The sequence below is a fragment of the Pholcus phalangioides genome, unplaced genomic scaffold (assembly GCF_987345545.1).
Source record: "Pholcus phalangioides strain wild (caught in Gottingen) unplaced genomic scaffold, Ppha-v1.0 ptg000031l_1, whole genome shotgun sequence".
NCBI lineage: Eukaryota > Metazoa > Arthropoda > Arachnida > Araneae > Pholcidae > Pholcus > Pholcus phalangioides.
Window position 1 is genome coordinate 5,792,896 of NW_028301621.1, and position 23,304 is coordinate 5,816,199.

Below are 23,304 nucleotides of genomic sequence, written 5' to 3' on the forward strand. Positions count from 1 at the left end.
ATCCTGTAGTAGTAGTTAGTTTATGCCTTTATAATGGTTTGCCAATACTTTCAATACTACACAATACTACTATTCAATACAGTTACATTTCAATACTCTCAGTAGTGAGGCTTTTTGAATAGACGTCATAATCATCATCAGCATCGCTTTGAGGGTCAGGAAAAGGGTGATCCTCGTAGAAATCACTGTTAAAATTGCAGATTTTACTGTAGAAATGCTGAAATTTGGTGGGGTTTTCCGCCACATCAATAATTTTAAAAATTGTATAGAATTCCCGATTTCTGAAATATTGTGTTTGCTTAGAGTTATACTAAGCCCAGGAGATTGAATATGAAGTAATTAGCCGGACCTACTTTTGAGTTGGGTATTCATGTAATAACATTGATTTCAACTTTTTATTTATATCTTCTTAAGCATGAAAAATTAATGTCTCCGTATTATCTTCTGATATTCAACTGCATCAATTCATACAGTTTAGTTTGTTTTAAAATTAATTATGGGCCCATAAAAAGTACATCGAAAAAATTCCACAGCTTTAATTAAGCATTTTTGAAAGCTGAAACAGGCAGATAATTAACTTGAAGTTTGGGGGGGGGGCAATAGAAATACATAGCGCCCCTTAAAAAAGGAAAGAAAATTATATATTTATTTCTATGTTTCTTTAAATCTAGATTTGTTTATTTCATGAGTCGCACAGGAAGTCGTCATATTGGTTAACTTAGACACGGTTTGCATGTCCCTCAAAGAAAGAGGGAGATGATATCACGTGTTTCTAACAGCCTCATTGAAGAAAACCCGGGCAGAGCCGGGTATTATAACTAGTCTATATATATAAAATTATGACATGAATGTCGCTCTCCACTTGTTAATACAAGATATACAGAAAAAATTTCAAAAAAAAAATCACCATCATCGCTTTGAGGGTCAGGAAAAGGGTGATCCTCATAGAAATCAGTATTAAAATTGCCGATTTAACTGCATAAATACGGAAATTTAGTGGGGGGGGGGGGGGTTTCCTGCCACATCAATAATTTTAAAAATTAAATTGAATTCTCGATTTTTGAAATATTGAATTCACTTGGAGATACGAAGCCCTGGAGATTAAATACGAAGTAATTAGCCAAACCTATACTTTTGAGTTGGATATTCGAGCAATATCATTGATTTCATTCATATCTTCTCAAGTATGAAAATTAATGTCTCCATATTGTCTCTTTTGATATTTATTTGCATAAATTCATGTGGGTTAGGATATTTTAAAATTAGTTATGAGCCCGTGAAAAGTGCATCGAAAAAATTCCACAGCTTTAACTAAGGATTTTTTGAAGCTGGAACAGACAGATGGATAACTTGAAGTTATCCATCCAGTTGACAGGGAGGGGGGGGGGGGCGGGATCGAAATACCTAGCGCTCCTTAAAAAAAGAAAAAAATATATTTATTTCTACGTTTCTGTGTAAATCTAGATTTGTTTATTTCATGAATCGCGCAGGTCGCCATATTGGTTAACTTGGACACGGTTTGTATGTCCCTCAAGAAAAAGAGAGGGAGATATCACGTGATCCAAAAAAGCCTCATTGAAGAAAACCCGGGCAGCGCCGGGTATTATAGCTAGTACTTTATAAATATGTATTAATTCACTAAATTTCACCTGTACGGGAAGAGAAATCGGTTATGAAAATATTAATCGATGTTATAATATTATAGCTAGTTCCCTTTGAAAGGGACTAACTAGTGGCTACAGCCAATACCTTCTAGAGCAGAAGGTATCCGGCTCTAGAAGGTATTGCTACAGTCGAGTGGTTAGGGAACTAGTTTCTCACTATGCTGGTCTGGGTTCGAATCCGTGATCGCACATGGATGTCAACTAATACACTAACAAATTCTCTGGACATATGCTGATCTTCACGTTAATATTTAATTGAAGAATAAAAAAAAATTGAGTGAGCTTATAAATAAACCTTCAAAAATATGCACTTACACTGAAAATTCTTTGATTAATGCTAAAAATGCCAAATTCGGGCTCTAGTTATGATTGAATTACATTTGTACTGTTTGTAGGTCTTTGGCGACATTTTAAAAGGGGAGATCGGCTCGCGCCTTCAAGTTGGGAACCACAGAAAACCAACTTCAGCCGACCACCACTGTGGTGACGGTGGGGTATTTTCTTCTTCTATAAACCGAGGACAAGTCAGGTCTATCGCCATAGGCAATTTACTACCTAGTGAGTTGTGTCGGAAGTGTAAGTGTGTGTACCCCAGAGTGCGTATCTAGTGTTGTGTATGATTTTTCAGTGCTGCCATCTATATCTCAGAAGTGAAGTGAGTGATGTGTAGTGACTGAATATTTGTACTGTTTGTAGGACTGTTGCTCTCTGTGGCGAGACTTTTTAACTGGGAGATCGGCTCGCATTTGCGCCTTGAAGTTGGGAACCACAAAAAAAACCAACTTCAGCCGACCACCACTGTGATGACGGTGGGGCTCGAACCCGGGTCCCCTGCGAGTCCGTCACTATGACCACTACAGCGGCCGGTGGGGTATCTGTACATGGCAGCAAATTCAAGATGTAGACTATTTTTTTTAACTCTTGGTTAAAGCCGTCCGAATTTCCATGTGAATAAACATGGTGGCTCACATGTTGAGTTTGCAGACCGACTCGGATGGAATGATCCTAATAACGATTTTACTGATATACAGGTTATCATCGATGCAACAAATTATATCTATAAGCCGGGTTTTTCTAGGAGTAGGTTTTTTGCGCCGCGTAAGCCGAATCGGACCATTTCACGTCTGCAGAAACGTGTTACATTAAAGAGTACGCAATCATCAATCAGTGGGCCGTTGCAGCATAATCACGCTGAAGTCAGGTTTTTCTAGGAGCAGGTTACTACAGCGCATGCAGGGTGAAAACGCTGATTGGTCAAAATACCTGAATTTCAGGCTTTTAACCAATCAACATTTTCACGCTGCACACGGCGCAAAAATTTTACTCCTAGGAATAGGCTTTTTGCGCCACGTGAACCGAATAAGACCATTTCGCGCCATCAGAAACGTGTTACATAATTACGCTACGCGTTTATGTTTTCCTAGCGTGGCGCATCAGATCAGGGCGGCTAAGTATATGGCCTTGGCATCAGCTACTCTGTCGTCTGCATGCTCCCTGTTTGAAGGGAAGGGAAAGAAAACACCCAAGAGTGAAGAGAACATCATCGACCCATTTGACTCCTCCAGAAGCAGTCGGCTAATCACGCCCGACGAAAAGCGCCGTTGTGAGCAGTATTGCGCTCTGTAGGAGAACAGTCATACTGCTTTTCTTATTAGTGAGTGGACGGCGTGTCGCACTGGGCGATTCACGTTGCACGCGGCACAGAAAATAACCTGCTCCTAGGATAACCCGGCTTGCGTATCGTGATTATGTAACACGTTGCTGCCGACGCGAAATTATACACTTCGGTCCACGCGGCGCAAAACACCTATTTCTAGGAAAACCTGGCTTTCCTAGGAGTAGATATTCTGCGCCGTGTGCAGCGTGAAAATGCTGATTGGTTAAATGCCTGAAATTCAGGTTTTTTGATCAATCAGCGTTTTTACGCTGCACGAGCCGTAGTAACCTCCTCCTAGAAAAACCTGGCTTCGATGTTTCGAAGTCAAGGGAAAAAAAACAACAGAAATAAAGAAAACATCGGTGAAACGCGGGGCGCACTCGATTCCTTCAGAGGCAGTCCTCCAATCACGTAAATAAAGCGCTGTCGCGAGTAGTATAACCTGCTTTTCTTTTAGTGAGTGGACGGCGCGTCGCTTTGGGTGATTCACGTTGCACGCAGCACAAAAAACCTGCTCCTAGGAAAAAAAACCGACTTTAATGTTCACCGAGATTTCCCGTTTTCCCACTTACGTTTTTTCAGGATGTATTTTTGGGAAAACGCTGTAAGTATACTTACAGTAATGAAATTCATTACTATGGAGGAAAGAATTCCTCCATAGTAATGGTAATACATAATATGGTCGGTCTTGACTTATTATAGTTTCTTTGACTTCATAGTGCTATATGTTTCCTCCATGATGTGTTTCTGATGAAGGTTTACTGCTATTTATTACTCAACAATGGTACTAGACATGAATTTCATTTTTTTTATAAGCATTAGATGGCAGCAGCGGTTCCATAATCAGTTTCATTTTCCGATGTTTTTCAGTCTGTCCATAGATGGCAATAATGTTAGACGAATTAATATTGAAGAGCTGAGCGAAAAGAAAAAAAAAATTATAAGCCTGCTCAGTTGCCCTTAAAAAATTATGACTAAATTTCAGAGAATCTTGACCTCTGTATATACCTAACGATTTTTCGAGAAATTCTTATTCCATTATTTATTATGCCTTTTTGTCAAAGGGAAAGGAATCAATTGGATGAAACGTTTTTCTTCTCTGTAATTAACTAGTGTTTTCGTCATAGTTAAATCTAAATCCAATTTCCTTCAATTCCGATTTGACCAAAAAATCATTTCCCATTTATATTTTCATTCAATTACAATCGTAATTATCATTCAAGGCCCTTCCCACTGCCTTGTGATCATAAGCACAAAAAAAAAAGGAAACCTTTCCCTCTCCCCATCCATAGGCGAAGATAGACTTGGAAGTCTGGGGGCACGATGTCAATTCATATATACATTAGATTCAGTCGACTCCACCTTTGACACTGGGGGGGGGGGGGGTCCGCCATTCATATAGGCATAGATAGACTTTTCTTTTTCTTTCAAACCGAGCGCAACTCAGGTCTATCACCATTTATGGGCGATTTGCTACCTAGCGAGTTGTGCCAGAGGTGTAACTGTGTGTTCTCCTAACAGTCTGAATGGTATGTAGTGTTGTTTGATTTTTCAGTGCTGCCATCTATATTTCAGAAGTGAAGTGAGTGATGTGTTATGATTGAATTACATTTGTGCTATTTGTAGGACTGTTGCTCTCTGTGGCGAGACTTTTTGACGGGGAGATAGGCTTGTATTTGCGCCTTGAAGTTGGAAACCACAGAAAACAAACTTCAGCCGACCACCACTATGGCGAAGTGGGGGGCATGGTGTTGACGTGAATTCATATACACGCATATACTAAGGCGACTAGATAAGATTTATTCTAGTGGCTATAGCATATACAATAGATCAGTTGCTCCCCCATCTTAAGAGTATCATGGGCTCCCAGGCCAAGTGGTTTTTCAGAGGCCCTACCTGTCAGTTCTAGAGAATTTCAACCAGATCTCATTATGAGGCCTCTCTTCTCCTGAGGTCATGCCCCCATCGGCCAGGCCCGTAACGTACCTTCTCTGGGCCCTGATGCAGACATTTTCGTAAAAGCCCCTTAAAAAGGAAAAATTATGCAAAATAAGTAGGCATTTTAAATCCCATTTGGCTCTGGGCGAACCGATTGCCCCAGCCTAGTTATGGCCCTGCCATCAGTGCTTATGTTTTTCTTGTGTGTGAATAGCCTTTTATTGCAAATTTTAATGAACTAAAACACCTTAGTACAAAATTATCTTTGATCAAAGATTTATAACATCAATAATTGCAGCTTCAAGCGACACAACTTAGAAGCATGCTTTTCACAGATAAACTTTATTTACACTTGCTTTGAAATTAATAGCTGATAACTATGTATTATAGTTACAGATGAGCGACTGAAAGTATACAAAAAAATCATATTCACATCACAAAAATCAAAATTCACGTCACAAAAATCGAAATTCACATCTTCAGTCTATACTGGTACTACAGCTGTTTGCAGATCATTAACTATAGTTGTGAGACATGATTCCAGATTGAGCAGCATACCTAGAAAATAAAGATTGGAAAATTAATAGATCCAGATGAATGCTCGCTCTTGAAGTCACATCTCCATAGTAATTAGGCAAAGATGAAAAGGAAAATTCTGGAACTAGTGAATAAGCATTCATTTTTATAATTTCCTAAATTTAAACACCTTCTGTGCACATAATGACTTATATGCAATAGTTGGGGCAAATGCACACTTTCTGACATGCACCAATTCGTAAAAAATTCCTCAGAGGAATATTTACCAAGTGCATTTGAGATGTAATAGTAATAATGATTGTTGTTTGGATTCATGGAAGGGATACAAGGATATATGAAGAGATATGCATTTATTGGAGATATGGAGACAATAATGGAACCAACTGATTTAGTGTATATGCATATACGGGAGTGACAACTTGAATTTGTTTTGCCTCAAGTAAAAAACAGTTTCAAACCTATGCCTACGGAAACTACTTTCAATTAGAAGTATTGAAATAACATGTCTATCTTGGATGTGTCATTTAGCAATCAGCGTTAGCAGGATTTTGAAGCACATCAAATACTGTGGCCTGACAGTAAGTTTTTTGTTATTTAACACACACACACACATATATATATATATATCAGGTTTAAAAAAAAACTATTTTTTAATAATAATAACGTGATCCTCACGTATTCCCAAGGGATCAGCATGATCCGTCCAGGGAATTCGATAACACTGACAATAAGTTTTTGACTGTTTTACTATTGAGTTAGTTTCCAAGATCAAAAACATTACCCTGATCCCTCTATCACGTATCTTGAATAAACAGCTCTATATTTCGCAAAGTAAATTGAACAGAGGCAATCAGAAGTTAAGCTAAAATAAACCATAAAATATTATCTGTTCTATAGTTCGTTTCAGGTTAACTTTGCAGTGGAAGGGAAGCTACGAGGGAACCGCATCACTCGTTGCTATGACAACGAAAGCCTTTCAACCAATGTATCGATGCGCGGTCGCGGTAAGGTATAGCTTATTCTCACTGAGAAAAATCTTTTCACGTATAATGGTGACCATTTTTTTTTCTAATTTAAAATTCTTAAACGAATAAAGATCGATTCAGAACAATATTTTTTCAGTATTTTCTTCAATCATTCAAAAAATTGAAATATTCTGCATAAATGATCATCGTAAGCATCCGATATATGGGAACTATATTTTGTGGCGAAGGAATACACTCTCTACCTTTCTCTGCACTGCAAAGTTAACCTGAAACGGACTATAGACTCTTTGTATGTCAAAAAAATTCAAAATTTCAAATTGGAATTAATATTTTATTTTAATTATTGTAATAAATCAGCATTTAAAAATAGAACGTAACATACGAAAAAGCTTTTTTACCTTGTTACCTAATTGTGTTTAAAATATTATCCAAAAGCATTTAATTTAGGTTTTTGATGGTTTTTAACAGTTTAAAGCAGTTTTTGACAGTTTACACCAGTCATGTCAAAGGTTTCTGAACGTCAAAACAAAACCCTGGTTAGCAATAAAAGATTGCTTCTATGCACTGCATAGACAAGCTACACACACGAGGGGGGGGGGCAGGGGCGGTAAAGCTGGCTGATCCAATGTATTTGCATATATAGGAATTGACATCATCATCATGCCCCCCTCAAGCAATCATGTACCCGCAGATTTTCAAGTCTATCTCCACTTATGACTACACATATCTTCTGCGTTCAACGAACTCTAGTTTTGAGATTGTCAATTTAAACTTATGAAAAACAGTACAAATTATATGAAACTCTCTCCTATATTAAGTTTATCGATGTTTAGATAATTGGTTTGTGGTTTGTAACTGCTCACATAATGAAAAAATGGAAATTCTAATGGTAGTCCGTCAAAAAATTTTGCGTGGGTTTCAATACTGACGAAATATGCTTTCTATGAGTTTATCTAACAAAAGTGGATGGGGGAGAAGGCCTCAAATGACTTAGACATGGCAATCAGTGATTTTTCTTATGCTAGCATATAAACGAATATATAAGAATTGTTTTGATACATATTTTGTGCCTGAAAAATACCAGGAATCTACCAATCGTATTATTAGAATCATTTTTATTAAGGGTAGTATCAATCACGAATCTCTAAGTTAATACAGTGACATTCCAAAATATGAAGATAATCGCATTCTCATTTCTGTGATTTCAATATTATAAAATAACTGAAACGTCATACCCACCAGTATTTGATTTTGCTGTCGCTACGAGGGTGACCATCAATGGAAATTTATTCAACTGGATGACCTGCAAACAAACATTCATAAATGATAACTTGAAGGAGATATTTAGTAGAGATTTGTGAGGTGAGAATGGAGAATATTCTCCTGGATGTAAAAATTGAAGAATCGAGAATATTCATTTTTCTTTTAAATAATTTAAATTTTTTTACTTTTTGTTTATATTGTGAAATATAAATCAGTTGTCATTGCCTGAAACATTTACAACGAAACAATTTTTGGTATAAACACCCCCCAATGACAACTTTAGTTTGAGCATATTCTCAGAATATTCTCCAGGTCATGATGAAAGGTTTTAAAAGTTTGGTTACAAAGATTTTAGAAACCTTTAGATTAAAACCTTAAAAAATCATTTTAAAATTAGATAAATTTTCAGAAATAAGTTCAAAACAAAAGAAATTAAATCAAAGTTGATTGATAAAGGAAGCTATTTCTATACAATCACCTTCATTCTAAGATACAGAACTGTTGTTTTCTTCAATGTACATAACACTTAAATTCTGTATCACTCACATTTCTTTAAAAGTTGTGCAATTCAGCCCTGTTGGTTTAATTTTCTTGCTTTCAAACTTTAATATTGTGGTGTACAAACTTCAATATTCCCATCTTCTTGACTGGAAGAGAGACGGGGACAGAGAATATTCTCTCAAAGGACTACTGTTATAAATCACTAGAAAATATTCTTATCAAAAATAATTATTCTCAAGTTATTTATCGAGATTATTTATACATGTTATTACACACATTCTTGATAATACTCTTTAGAAAGATTTTGGTAACTGAAGAATATTCTCATTGAGGAGAATATTCTCTTGAAGGACATATTAATAACTTCAGAATAATTCTTATTATTTTCTATAAGAATATTCCCCAGTAATTTATGCAAGTAGTAGTTCCAGAGAATATTCTCATCAAGAACTTATAAGAATATTCTAAAGTTATTTATAATAGTAGTCCTACCAGAGAATATTCTCTGAAAGATTATTCTCGAGAATTTTACATCTCTAATATTTAGAATGCAATGAATACACATACATAATTTCGTCATTGGTTACTAACAGGGTTGTTTGGTTTAAACTGCACTAATTTTAACGTTTGTGTAAACCTTGGTTTCAACAAAGTGGTTCTTTTAAAAAAAACCACATAAAATTGGCCTAAATAAAATTATTTTCTCTTGAAAAATATCACATTGGGGTTAATTATCAGCCAAAAATTTTCATTCTTACATTTTTTATTTTTGGGATACATTCTGATGTAATTTTAAATGCTATAAGTGGTTTTTTAAAAAATCTCACAAAATTGGTTTGTGTATATAAATATTTTCATATAAAGTATCTTAAGTTATTTAAAATTATATTTGACAGTGTGTGTACCAAAATATTATTTTCTACCTCATTTTCTAACCATGGACTACATTATGATGCTCCACCATCAGAATGTGGATTGCATCACACACCTAAATGTAGTGTATTATCTCAGGTGGTTTTTTTTTTGGCCTTCACAAAGCAGCAGCAACGGTAGTGACTTCACCATCTATCTAGGGGCAGGTAGTCTTATAACCCAATAAAGACGCTAGCTGCCCCTGTAGAACGAAGACCAGTGTACTAGGAGTTATATTACCTCAGAGAAATTTTATTTCCATAAAAAGCAGCACATTTCATAGGCTTATTGTATATCACCACCAGGCTTGATACAGTCAAATCCAGTTTTAATACCGTTATAGCGAAAAAATCTTGTAACAAATCCTTTTCTAATCCTCCAGATAAGTTCGCACAAAAACAATTCAAAAATCTGAAATTCCTTTATAAAAAAATTTTGTTATAACAAAGTGATTTCTTCAGTTTCATGGAGTTCATTATAACAGGATTCGACCGCATTCAATACTTTTATTTCCAATATTTTCACTATTACCCTCAGTTAATTAAGGTTCTATTATACAATATTAAGTGATTTATGAAAAACAGTCAGCTACATACAGGGTGATTATAATTAAAGTTCTGATTCCAAAATACTATACAATAAGAACTGCTGGTCAGAATGACTTGAAAATTTACATGAATACTCCCTAAACAATGGAATTTTCTTTAGCGAAAGAAAAAAAGTATTTAAAAATGTGCAAGTAGATGGTGCTGTATTGTATCAAGATGCATATAGCAACACCATCAAAGCAGCTGCTGAAGAACCATTTAAACAATAAGAACGGTGACACGACACATGGCTGCCACGTTCACCTAACTTTAACAAACCCGTTGAAATGGGAACTTTAATTATAATCACCCTGTATATCATAAATTATCACTAATTAATCTGTATTAATTATGGTTTATTAAGCACATTGCATTTATCTAGTTTTTATCACAGTTTTTGCAAAATATCTTCATAATTAAGCATATTGAAAGTAATTGGAGAAAACAACTTTATTATAGGGTTAATAATAACATTAAGAATTCTCAAATACAAAATTGAGCTGTAAAATAACCAAATCGCCAAAGCTGTTTTTTATTAAAATGTAAGAAGTATTTATAGATTAATTAATACAGAAATTGTGTTAATTAAATTAATAAACATTATTTTAATTAATTATTAGAAGTTTGAATTATTTTTCAGAAATTTTATTTTTAATGTAAATGCTATTAGATAACCGGTTTAAACAAAAAAAAAAGTTTTTTTTACCAACCCTGGTTACTAACAAGTTTTAGTGTTTAAAAATCTTGTAATTTGATAGGAATTTAAAATTTTTAGATCAATTTTCTGAATTATTTAACAGACCTGATATTCTGTGTAGTAACAAATTATTGACTTATTCTTTCCAATACCCAATTTTCCAGCCTGGTCACCAGCCAAGCCCACGACAGCTAAGAAGTTTGGCTTGAGAGCCCCTTCTGGAACAAGCTCTGAGGTGACTGGAAAACAATAACATTGAATTAGAAAAATGAGTACAACACAAAGCCAATATTGTGTATTAGTTCCAATATGTTTTCAAACACTATACATCTACATAACAGAAAAAAAATAAAGAGACACACACATATACTCTGGTTTACTTCAATAACATACAGTTTTAATAACTAAGCCAGTCCCAGGAAAGTGAGCAATGTTTTCGTAGAAATGCCCCACAAAGAAAACAAAAGTCTGCCTGTCCTTGAAGCTCTTATATATATAAAAACTTAGGCTAATTTTTTCCTACTTTCCCTTGTGGTCTCTCCCCCCCCCCCACCACTTAGAGGCTTTCAAGTGAACTGTTGTAGGCACAGCTTAATTCCAAATTTATAACTCTTTTTATATTTAAAAATAAAAAATGAGAATTTTACAAACAAATAGTTCAATACAGGCTGCTGAGCTGTCAGTTTGTGATCCCCGCTTCAGCAAAGTATAAGTAAACTGTTGAAATTACCAACTTATGTAAAGCTTAGGGAGACAAATTGTCTCATCATGCTATTCCTATCTTTCAAACAAATAGTTAGGTTTCCTAGCTGATAGCGTGCACTGCAGATGCGGACAAAAGATCTATTAAATGTTTCAATTGCAACTTAAACACATATACCTAATAAACATTTCTAAAATGTGCATGTGTTTTTCCTAACAGTACCATAATTCCATGAGTATAATCTGCTAAATATCTAACGAAAAGTGTTTTCTAAGTTCGTCAAGAAATAAAATTATGTGGGCAATATTTTTTTAAATTACGAAACAGGTGTGAAAATTTAAATAAAAAATGCAATTTAATTTTTACTCATTGCGCATAACCTCACTATGAGAACATGTTTGGCAGAGATAGGATATTAAAACGTATCCTATCTCTGCCAAACACGTTCTCATAGTGAGGTTATGCGCAATGAGTAAAAATTAAATTGCATTATGTTCACAAGATATGCCCATTTATTTTCACACATTCCCTCTCCCCCCCCATGGCGAAGTTAGTTTCAAATCATAAGGCTGAGTACACTTTCTTTCTCTCAAACCAAGAACAAACCAGGTCTATTGCTTTGGGCAATTTACTACCTAGTGTATTTTGTCAGAAGTGTAAATGTGTGTACCTAACAGTCTGAGCTCGTATCTAGTGTTGTGTCTGGGTTTTTCAGTACTACCATTTGTATTTCAGAAGTGAAGTGAATGATTGAATACTTGCACCGTTTGTAGGCCTGTTGCTTTCTGTGGCAAGACTTTTTAACGGGAAAATCGGCTTGCCACCTTAAAGTTGGGAGAACTACAGAAAACCAACTTCAGCCGACCACCACTGTGGCAATGGTGGGGTTTGAACCTAGAACCCCGCGATGTGAGTCCATCACTATGACCACTGGTCCACCACAGCACACAGCAACTGTACTCATACTGGGACGAAAAGGTGTGCAGTACAAGAATTGCGACTAAAAAAAGAAAATCGCATATGAGTGGAGGAAGAGATGTCTCCACATTAGTGGAAAAAGAAGTTGGAAGAAAATAATCGGAGTAGTTCTTAAATGTAAAGGTGTCATGATGATTTCTCCACAGAAACACCATTTTTTTAAAAGAGAGAAAAGAAACAAAAATAAAGAGAAAACGGATTAATCAGCAGATAGAAGTGAAAACAAACTTGTTTTTTAAAGTTGCACACCTCATTGAGTGGCCTCTTTCTGTCATTTGTGTTGCTCTTCGAGTATGTGCAGTGTAGAACAAAACAATACGCCTGTTTTCATTGCTAATTTCTATCATATGTTCCCATACCTCTTGGTCGCCTCACTATGAGCACTGCCTAAGACAGTGGTGCGTAAACTGTGGGTCACAATCCCACAGGGGTTACATCAATGAACTAGCAGGGTCACAAGAGATTTTCCAAATAAGAAATGTATTTTTATTTAAAAATACGTAAAAACTAAAGAATGTCATTATTCAGCTGAACTAACCACCATGTATCTGACAATGTAATTTTATAAATTATACTTGTACAATAATCAATATTATCGGCTCCATCATGCCAGAATCACGAATGTGCAATGTCCTAGCAAAAGAAAAAAAAAAGAACATGGGAAATGACGTTTGAATGTTTATTCTACGCATGTTACGATGCAAAAACATTTTAGGAAAATAACTTGCATAGGCAAGTTATTTTCCTAAAATTTTTTGCTACGTGTTTCAATAGGTCATTATTGAAACACATGCGTGTTACATCCGCGTTTCAGGCAAAACTTAGATAGCAAAGCAAAGTATCCAAACAGCTAATAAAAAAAAGTAAAAAATCGTACATTCATGCTTCTGGTGGACGATATCAAATTAGTACTTTTACAGAGTAACTAGGAGAGAATCACCCAATTTCAAAATTGTATATTTCTTAAAAATTAAAAACACAATAGAATAAGTGATATGTAAATATATGAGGGGAAATATGACTACGTTTTATGAACTATTTTCTTTAATGGTCAATTTCAAGTGTAGAATCATTTTGAAATCGGATGATTTTCTTTCTTAATCGCCCTGTATACGAAAATCAAGGACACTACACCTTGCTACACTTCGTCTTTGCATAAAAGGCACTAAGTACAGTATTCAAAACTTTTAATGGAACGATGGGGGATATCTTGGGTTCTAAAAAGTTATAAAATGAAACGGTTTTGACCAAAAATTATGGTTTGTGATTTTCTACCTGACTATGTGCAATTCATCTTGATAAAGAGTAATCTACATATTTATTATTGTTCAAACTTTAAAATCTTCAATGTAAAACCTCATTTTTTCCCAGCTTATCTGATTTATTGCATTGACCCTAAAAATAAAATTTCATCGCTGTAAGTATAAAAATGAGAGAGATATGAATGAAAACGTGTTTGGGGACACTAAACATTGAGAAACTGAATTTGAAGGTTGATTGCAGGGGGGGGGGGGGGGGGAAATAAATATACTCCACATACTACGTGAGTGTTTGGATTTGATGCTGTTAAAAAATAGTTTTTATTTTATGGAGGTGAAAACAAACTTTTTTCATTACTCTTCATTTTAGTGATTACTCACCCGAAGTACCAAAGGATGTTTAGAGGTGTCGCGAGTTCGATACCCGGTTTATCCTTTTCAGAAAACTTCCCTGCCACAGGGGTACAACAAAAAAAATGGTGACATGAGCGCAGAAAAAATTGCTACCGCAGGGAGTCCTCCATCTAGGGGTTAGCGCACCAACCTTTCGATGAGTATAAAAACAAGCCTGCCATTCGGAATCGGTGATAAATTGTAGGTCCCGGTCTAATTAGCCCTTGTGTGCAGAAAATGAGCGACAAAAATGATCATTTTAGTGACTTTATATCCGTGATTGAACGAATATTTATACCATAATTATTTCAAACGATGTATCGCAAAGCAATAGTTTGTGATGACGATATCAATTAAAAAAAAAAAAGAATTTTCAGTCTTTCTTTGCACTGTTTTATAATTTTGCTTCATTTTGCAATTCCCCAATTTTTAATAATGCTGAAAAAAATACAGATGAAATGAAATGCCGTGGTTTTATCAGAAACGACTCCACCAATAGCCACTACCCTAAAAACTTGGCACACACTAAGATGATTTACGCTATTGGGAGAACCGTTATTTATTGATTATTATTATAATTATATTTATTATAAATATTAACATCAATATAATTGTATAGTATTAATTTGTGAATTCTTTGCACATTATTATATTTACCATTTCAGCTCATGAATATTGTTTAAGGAATGAAACAAATTTCTGAAATTGAGAAAAATTTCAAAATTTCATTGTTCATTTGTTTACTTGAATACATAAAAAAAATCTTTGAAAAACTGGATGGATAACTTATTTATCGTATCACTGTCCACTCAAAACAATTGCCCATTTCAGTAAAGTTATGAGCTTCATATTGAAAAATTTTCGCATAATTTGTCATGAAATGTTTCACTAAGTTTCAAATTTATATCGAGTATATGGTTCCTAAAAGTGGTCATTTTCATATAATCACTCATATCTTGTGAAATAGAGGTCAGATTGTAATGAAAATTTATTCTGTTCTGTTTTCGACTATGCTGATTTTTATGAAGTAAAAATTAATGTATGCTTCTATTCATAAATTTTTAAAATACAAATACAACGCCACAACAGGCAAAATGCCCAACGAGGTGGCTGAAAAAAAGATGCCCATAACGAGGTGGCTGAGAAAAAGATGCTCATAACGAGGTGGCTGAGAAAAAGATGCTCATAACGAGGTGGCTGAGAAAAAAATGCCCATAAAAATATGGATGTCATATATTTAAAAAATATCGCAACCCAATTAAAAATGCAATTAACAAAAATTCAAATCAATATATACACATGATAAAATATTATACAATGCCCATAAAGAATACTTATGGTTGGACCAAAAAAATATGTTTTAATAATTCATAACTCATACTTTAAAAAAAGCCGAATTCAAAATGAGTGATAAAATTATGTTTGGCTTGTTAGAATCTATCATTTAAAATAAAAAGTAATGAGACACCTATATTATTTCAGCAATTATGCTCAAAAACAAGATGTTTCTGTTCAATATTACGACACTCGTTTTTCAATAACTTATATTTAAGTAACTGTTTAAAATTGATGAAATTTGGTATTTCGGCATTTCTTGAGATTCTAAATCCAAATATGAAAGAAAAAAAAATGGGGTTACCATTGAACTTTCAAAAGTTGGAACTAGTTTTAACATCTGGATGACCCCTTAAGAAAAAATGAACTTAATACACTTATGGAAGATCTTAAACGAAGAAGAATGCTACCTTTCTTTCTTTTTTTTAACAATAAATATAACCCAAGATATTGCCATCGTTTGGTCAAAAGTTGTGGGAACTGTACATAAAAAAGAGTAAATATTTATATGATATTAAAAAAAGATTGAATATCTTTGGAAGTCATATTGCTTAATTAAAATTGAAAAAAGCATTCCGAAAAAGGGCTTTCGGGACAGCATGTTTTCTGGCAAAAAATTGGGATGTCCCGGAAAACTGGGACATATGGTCAACCCATGTAAGGATCACAGGACATATGGTCAGCCTATGTAGGGGTTGTAATAAATTTTTTTGGTCAAAAGAAGGTTCCACTTCAATACGTATGCGCAACACTGGCCTAAGGGATACAGGATGTAGAACAGGGCAGAATATATGTTGAATTTTTCAACTTCAGAGAGCGTTTTCCCTTCTACAGAGCATAACACAGGACAAGTGGGCGCCCTGGTGACCACTCATATATATATATATAAAATTATTGAGAATATTGGAGGGAAAAACCATTACTGCCAATATTTCTATAGGTATTATGGATATGGTGAGAAATATTGGGTGAAATTACTTCCAGTGGATGACTCGCCATTATGTGTAAGAAATGAACCTTGTAAACATTCTTTCAAGGAATTTCTAATATGATGCATGTGGGTTTGTATGTACAATTGTTGTATCACTAATGTATTTATGATGTCCGAGATGCATTTGCCATGTGCCTGAGAAGTGCTATGGCCCATCTTCCACATTGAGAATCAAAACGACAGATGTATGAATCTTTTTTTATATTTATAATTATTGTGTGGCATAGCTACCTGCTATCTGTGGAGACATTTTGTTTTAAAAGGGGCAGACCAGGTCACATTTACACCTAGAATATGGAAAATCACAAAAAACCAACTTTAGCCCAAAATTATCATGCTTGGTTGAAGGGGTGTAGAGAAGAGCTATGCATGTCCTTATTGGCACACGGGGTTTGAGTTATGAAGAGAGACTTCATTTTTTGAATATGTTTACATTGGATGAACGCAAATGTCAGGGAGATATGATCGAAGTGTTCAAAATTTTCAATGGGATGTATAGGATGGACCATGAACTTTTACTACACCGTCAATCGAAGGCTTTTACAAGGGGACACCAGTATCGATCGGTGAGGGACAATGCAAGGCTATGGTGTCGCAAGGAATTTTTCTCTAATAGGGTTGTTAATAAATGGAATAGCTTACCCCCGCAGGTAGTAAATTGTAACACAATTGACACATTTAAAAAAAAAATTCGATAAACATGTTGGGGTAAATCGAGAAACTATCCATACTTAGAATAAGACAACCATAAGTATTCTTTATGGGCATTGTATAATATTTTATCATGTGTATATATTGATTTGAATTTTTGTTAATTGCATTTTTAATTGGGTTGCTATATTTTTTAAATATATGACATCCATATTTTTATGGGCATCTTTTTCTCAGCCACCTCATTGGGCATTTTGCCTGTTGTGGCGTTATATTTGTATAATGAAATTTGCAACCCCTTGGAACCAGTGTCCAGGGCATGAGACCCACCTGCTCCCTCTAGTTGCGGCTCTGTGTAACGTATTAAAGATGGCAAATATTTTTAGTTCATATTTTTTGCGTGGGGACATAGATTATTAGCAAGCTGAGAAACTTGTAGGTCAAGATACTACAGTATTCAGCTTAAACAAAAACGATTGATTCATAAGTGTTGATGTTGATCTTGGAGGGAGTAAACTTTTTTCTTCGAATAAAATACAAAATGTGCAACAGTTCATGTCAATGTCATTTCAATACAAAAAAAAAAAAAAAAAAAAATTCTTACCCTTTAATAGTGGAATACCATCTCTGTCTGCAATCAATATGGCATACAGTCCTTCAACTCTGCAAAATGAATTACATAAAATCAATAAGGGTTTCAAAACATGGTACATGAAACATCAAGAAAATTAGACAAAGTACCATGATCATTATCATGGTGAAAAACATCTGCATCTAAAGACAGACGTTGGGCTTTCTCTCTCTCAGGCCAGTAGTTTATTGGCAAATAAGTACACAACATAATCATGTTTTTAATTTCCGTCGCATAAAAAGAACTAAGAATCATATTATTGACAATTTTATGCTGGATATACAGTGAAACTTTAGTACAATTTGTTCCTCGAACTTGCTCATGATTTTGATCACTCCTGTATTAAAACAAAGTTTGCATGTAGAAAATAATGGAAACTCAGATGATTTGTTCCATAATGCCATAAACACTTGTTTATAAATTAATTTTCTCTAAATAATGAGAGAGAGAGAGAGAAATGAACTATCTGACTTGAACTAAATGTTATCTGTTCACTCATAGCAATTGTAATTTTTTTGTTTGATTTTATATAGGAACTTATCCAATGACATATGCTTTTTAACCCTTTTGTGAATTTTGCAGAAAAGGAAATTTGTATAACTATTGAACAGATTCATTGCTCGCAAAGCTTACTTACTCACAATCTTACATTATGTGAATGGGCAAAAGCAAAAAACTATAGGTTTAGTTATGATCACATGAAACTGAGTGAACAAAGCGAAATTTTTGGTCATAATACAAATCATCATTTGTTTGACTCGTTATTGTGTCAAAATTTATTACAAATTTTTACTTGTCTTATAAAACACCTGTAAATTAAAGTTCTACTGTAAGAAACATATCAGAAAAATTAAATTTAAGGTGATAAGTTCTTCATGACATTAGTTTATTTTGTGCTGCATTAATATAGAAAGCACACAAACATATACATTTAATATTTTTGTTTACTTTGTAATATATATAAAACTTGATATAGGCTTACATTATAAAGTATCATATCAGGGTTTTTTTTCTTTGCCACAGACAGGGTATTCAGATATGCTGAGGTGATATACTTTAAAAAAAATGGTAAGAAAGAAAAAAATCTTGAGCACTTACTTCTTCATAACCTCACTCAAAAATTGTTTTGTTTCCTAAAAAATTAAAATATTAAATTTAACAATGAACTAATGAACTTCCAACAGAGTAAAAAAATTTGACTTACATGACATAAAATGTATAAGTCAGTTGTTACTATCCTTAATCTATTTCGCTTTCAAAACAGGTATCTCAGAAAGTTGAAATTAGAAATTTTAAATGGTTATTATGCAGTCTGACATGCTTATATAGATGGCAGCACTATAACAAGCATTAAACAGAAACAAACTTCTCACAGTAGCAAGGAAACAGTTATTTTCCAGATATTATGCTGAGGTGAGCTCGGAAAGAAAAGTCACCACGTCTCCGCCGGGACTCGAACCCAGGCAGGGGCGTAGCCAGAAATTTCGTTCGTGGGGGGACCACTTTCATTTTGGGGGGGGACCAAAGTGACAGAACAATGGATTTGGCCATCTTTTTCCCGTTTTTCGGTCATTTTCTCACATTTCAGGGGGGGGGGGGACCAGACCCCCAAGTCCCCCCCCCCTCGCTACGCCCTTGCACCCAGGCCCTCTTGCATACCGGGCAAGCATGCTACCATCTACACCACTGGAGACACATGACTCTGCCTTCCTAATTTCACACATTGTGTCGTGAGGCGCTGAAGTAGAGGAATTAGTAATCTCTCTTAACTTCAGGAAATGACCCCCGGGTGGGACGGTTTAGAGAGATATAGATGGCTTCTTTCTCAGCCAGGGATATCAAGGATATTATGCTGAGGTGAGCATGCTTGCCCGGTATGCAAGAGGGCCTGAGTTCGAGTCCCGGCGGAGACGTGATGACTTTTCTTTCCGAGCTCACCTCAGCATAATATCCGGAAAATAACTGTTTCCTTGATATCCCTGGATGAGAAAGAAGCCATCTATATCTTTCTCACAGTAGGTTCATAACACAGACATGCGCATCCCAATATGTACCAATTTGTTAGAAATTCCGCAGAGGAATATGGACGAGGTACATGTGTGTAGTAGTAGTCTGACTGGCTTTCAACAAAATGGGGTATAACAAAGTTCCTTGGGGTTTTTATTACTTTGCTAGGAAGATAAGTGTTCCCCCCTCCTCCACAGGGAATCTGCATTTGATTTATATGAGACTTTTGAGAGGCGAAAAAGGTGAAGAAAACAGGAGGATTCCCAGGGGGCTATATGCATTATATAGACCTGATATAACACCTTGTTTTTTAAATAATTGTCAAGACAGATGTAGATTAGTCCTGAATGAAAATGCACAGCTGGACAAGGGTGCAAAACAACAATTCCACTATATGGGAGAAAGAGTGATTTGGGAATTTTTGATTTACTTTTTTTTAAAGTAGGGTGACCCTTATTCACATTTTAAATGCCAAAAACACTATTATACAAGTAGGAGAATAATTTGTTCACGATTGCACTACAACTCTAAAACATTTGCAAAGAAAAGAGGGGAGAGTACTGCCTGTCATGGAGGGGATATTTTGGATTATATTATTCTACACTTTTTAAGGAGGTTAGCCAATGGTCTTTAATGGTCACAAATTAACACTGTCAAAATTTTTAATCATGACTTGTGATTGCGTGGAAAAACAAGTCAACGCCTTTGGGGGCCCAGGATTTTTTATCCCTGGGCTAATAGTCCAGGAATGAAAATTAGGAACTTGAAAATTCAAAAACGAAATCTGGAGAAATTCTCCAGTTATTTTTTGTAAAAAAAAATATGAATATTTATTTTATCAAAGGGATGTGTAAAAAACTTGATCAGTCTAGTTATGAAAATATTAGTGGCAAGCAGGGCTATAACTAAGATTTTTGCTGCCCCTACAATGTTAAAATTTGATAAATTTAATACATTAAAATAATTTAAATTTAATAAATAAAACTTGATAAAAGGTAAGATTATATATATATTTTCTTTGCTCAGTCTGAATTTTTGTATGCCAGAAGCAGGGTTTAAGCTATGGTCACATTTTTTGCAAAATGCGAAAGAAAATCTTAAAATGCAAAAGTAGTAGCTACTTTTGCAAAAATGCGTACAGGAGGTACGAATCGAGAAGACATCCAACCATAAATCATTAGCATTGTAGCATTTTGCTAAAGCTTTTCCCCCACTATGGCTTTTTTGCTAAAGGAATTTTTCATTTTCCCTGGCCACAAGTAAAGGCACCATTTGACAAAAGGGAAATTTTACAGAGTCATTCAACTCTCCTGTTTTAGGTGCAAACAAACTTTTTTTTTTTAGTACAGTATGTGTGGAACTCGTTTGTGTTAATATATCTGTTACTTTGAAAATAATTTATTATCCCTATACCTATGTGTAGTGTGACAAAAGCACCACAAATTAATAGCGTTGTCCCAATATTGACGAAAATGGATGTAGTGCCCTTTACCTCCGGCATAGAGATTTAGAATGTTCAAACGAAGAAAAATAAAATAAATGGTAAAATTTGATTTGATAATTTATTCATGAACCCAGAAATCATATTTATAATCCAGATCTTATTTATATTTCCATTTCTCTTGTTTCACAATATTTTTCATATTGTTTTCTATGCTGGCGACTTTTTTTTCGGCCCCCGTAATGTGTCTAATGGTCTTGGCGACTTTTGATGGGGTCGTCTGACATGTTTGGCATCAAAAAAGTCGCCAAAAATCACCAAGCTACCCCTTATACTGAAGCTGTTCCGAACCAGTGTTTACTTAAAAGAGTCTGGATACCCAGAAATAGAGTGCAGGTTTAATTTTTTTTTATACAGAGAATTTACATACAACAGGAAAGACAGTTGCTTATTTAAAAGAGTTGATATCTTATGTTGTTAAGTCTCAATGGTGATATTTTTATTATGCTTACTGGTTTTCAGAATTGTTTTCTATGTGTCAGGAGCATCCGACGGCCTTGGTAACTTTTCGTCTGGCAATCAGACATGTTTGGGACCTAAAAGTGCCAAGTAACAACCAATATATCAAAACTTTCACCAAAAGTCACAACCATGTGGATGACCAAAACAGTGGGCAAGCTGCATAGCCATCTTGAGCCATCAAGTGCTCTGCATAAAGTAATATTTTTGAGGCTGTATCTGGCTAGAAATACTTGTCTGTACAAATTTACACAGTTTACTCTCGAAATTTTCAACATTTTTATGAGACCTTCCTTCGCTCTTGAGGCCCACAGGCTGTGCCCATGGCCCCATATCCAGATGTGGGGCCCCCAGGATGGGACCTTTGGCGGACTCCCAGACTTGACTTTTTAGTAGGGCCCCTTAAGTGAATTTATGGCATGAAAAAAACAAAAAAATGATGAGAATCCTTCCGGGCCCTGTCAGCCTTCCCCATGTGGGGGCCATGCCTGTGCCCAGGTACACCCATGCATTAAGACAGCACTTCAAACATGTGGTTGACCTAGAGTGCTGGCATCTAGATCAATAAGTGACCAATAGTGGACCAGGCCAGTGAACGTCCAAAAGAGACTAACAGAGCACTTAAGTGTAGGAGACTAAAATAGTGACCTTGAAAGTGTGTAAAGGTACAGTCCCACGAGAGTTTGCTAGGGGACCCTTGGTAAGATAATTAAAGATAATGAAAGTCTTTGTTGGACATAAACCGCAAAAACCACAGCCAGTGTAAAGTAATCCGTACTTGTTCGGTCATTCACAAAGGAAGACGCTCATTCCGCTGCCTTTGTATTGAAAGCCATAAAAATTATAGCTTTCCCGAGGCGACTGCAGATCCTGACAAAGACTTTTTTGTCTTTAACTTTAATTATCTTACCAAGGGTCTCCTAGCAAACTCTCGTGGAACTGAACCTTAAGCATAAGCAGTGCCGTCTTAACCCATGGGCCCACCCGGGCACCTCAAGAGAAGGGCCTCACAAAAATGAGAGATCCGGTTGAAATTTTCTAGGATTTGCCAGGTAGGGTCTCCGAAAAACCACTTGGCCCGGGCGCCCATGATACTCTTGAGACGGCCCTGAGCATAGGGGTGACCAAATGATAATTGATTACAGTGTTGACCACGAAAGTGTGCAATCATGTGAGATGAGAAAAGAGTGACTTAGACAGATGCGTATAAACAAGGGCGGGAAACGGGCTGCGCGAGTTATGGCTCAGGGCCGTAAATGTGGGAAGTGCCTAAAATAATTATATAAACTAGAACCGGGGTAAGGCGGCAAAATTTGTGTAGCCCACATGGCGGTAAAACTATATATTCACCTCTTTTTAAATTACAGAACTTCCGAAAAAATTAGGGTCATCCTCGTTTAATGTCAACGGAAGAAAAACCCATTAATGTCAGTGAAATAACTATTTAATACGAAAACTTGCCTGCATTATTACCAACTGTTCTGACGAGAAACAATCAATCAATCAATGGTTTAGTTTTAGCAGGGTTTTAACGAGAAACAAACTAACCCAGCTCCCAATCAGCTGATTTTCCCCACTGGAATTGCAACACGTGTCTTCAAGGCTTCATGCCTGCGAAATGTCTACAGCTAATACACACTATTATTTTTTTTCC

The 23,304-nt window shown here is 35.4% G+C and overlaps 1 protein-coding gene across 1 annotated transcript; it reads right to left on the reverse strand.

The window, feature by feature from the left end:
- Nucleotides 1-5,504: 5,504 nt before the first annotated feature.
- On the reverse strand, nucleotides 5,505-23,245 carry Lamtor3 (Late endosomal/lysosomal adaptor, MAPK and MTOR activator 3). Its single transcript, XM_089252871.1, has 7 exons — nucleotides 23,182-23,245; nucleotides 23,112-23,134; nucleotides 18,782-18,816; nucleotides 17,657-17,715; nucleotides 10,848-10,981; nucleotides 8,022-8,085; nucleotides 5,505-5,817 (listed from the first exon to the last, which is right to left on the reverse strand). Exons 2-7 carry the CDS (start codon nucleotides 23,115-23,117, stop codon nucleotides 5,744-5,746), a joined length of 372 nt encoding a protein of 123 aa, XP_089108997.1. The 5' UTR covers nucleotides 23,118-23,134; nucleotides 23,182-23,245; the 3' UTR covers nucleotides 5,505-5,743.
- Between the last annotated feature and the right edge of the window lie 59 nt (nucleotides 23,246-23,304).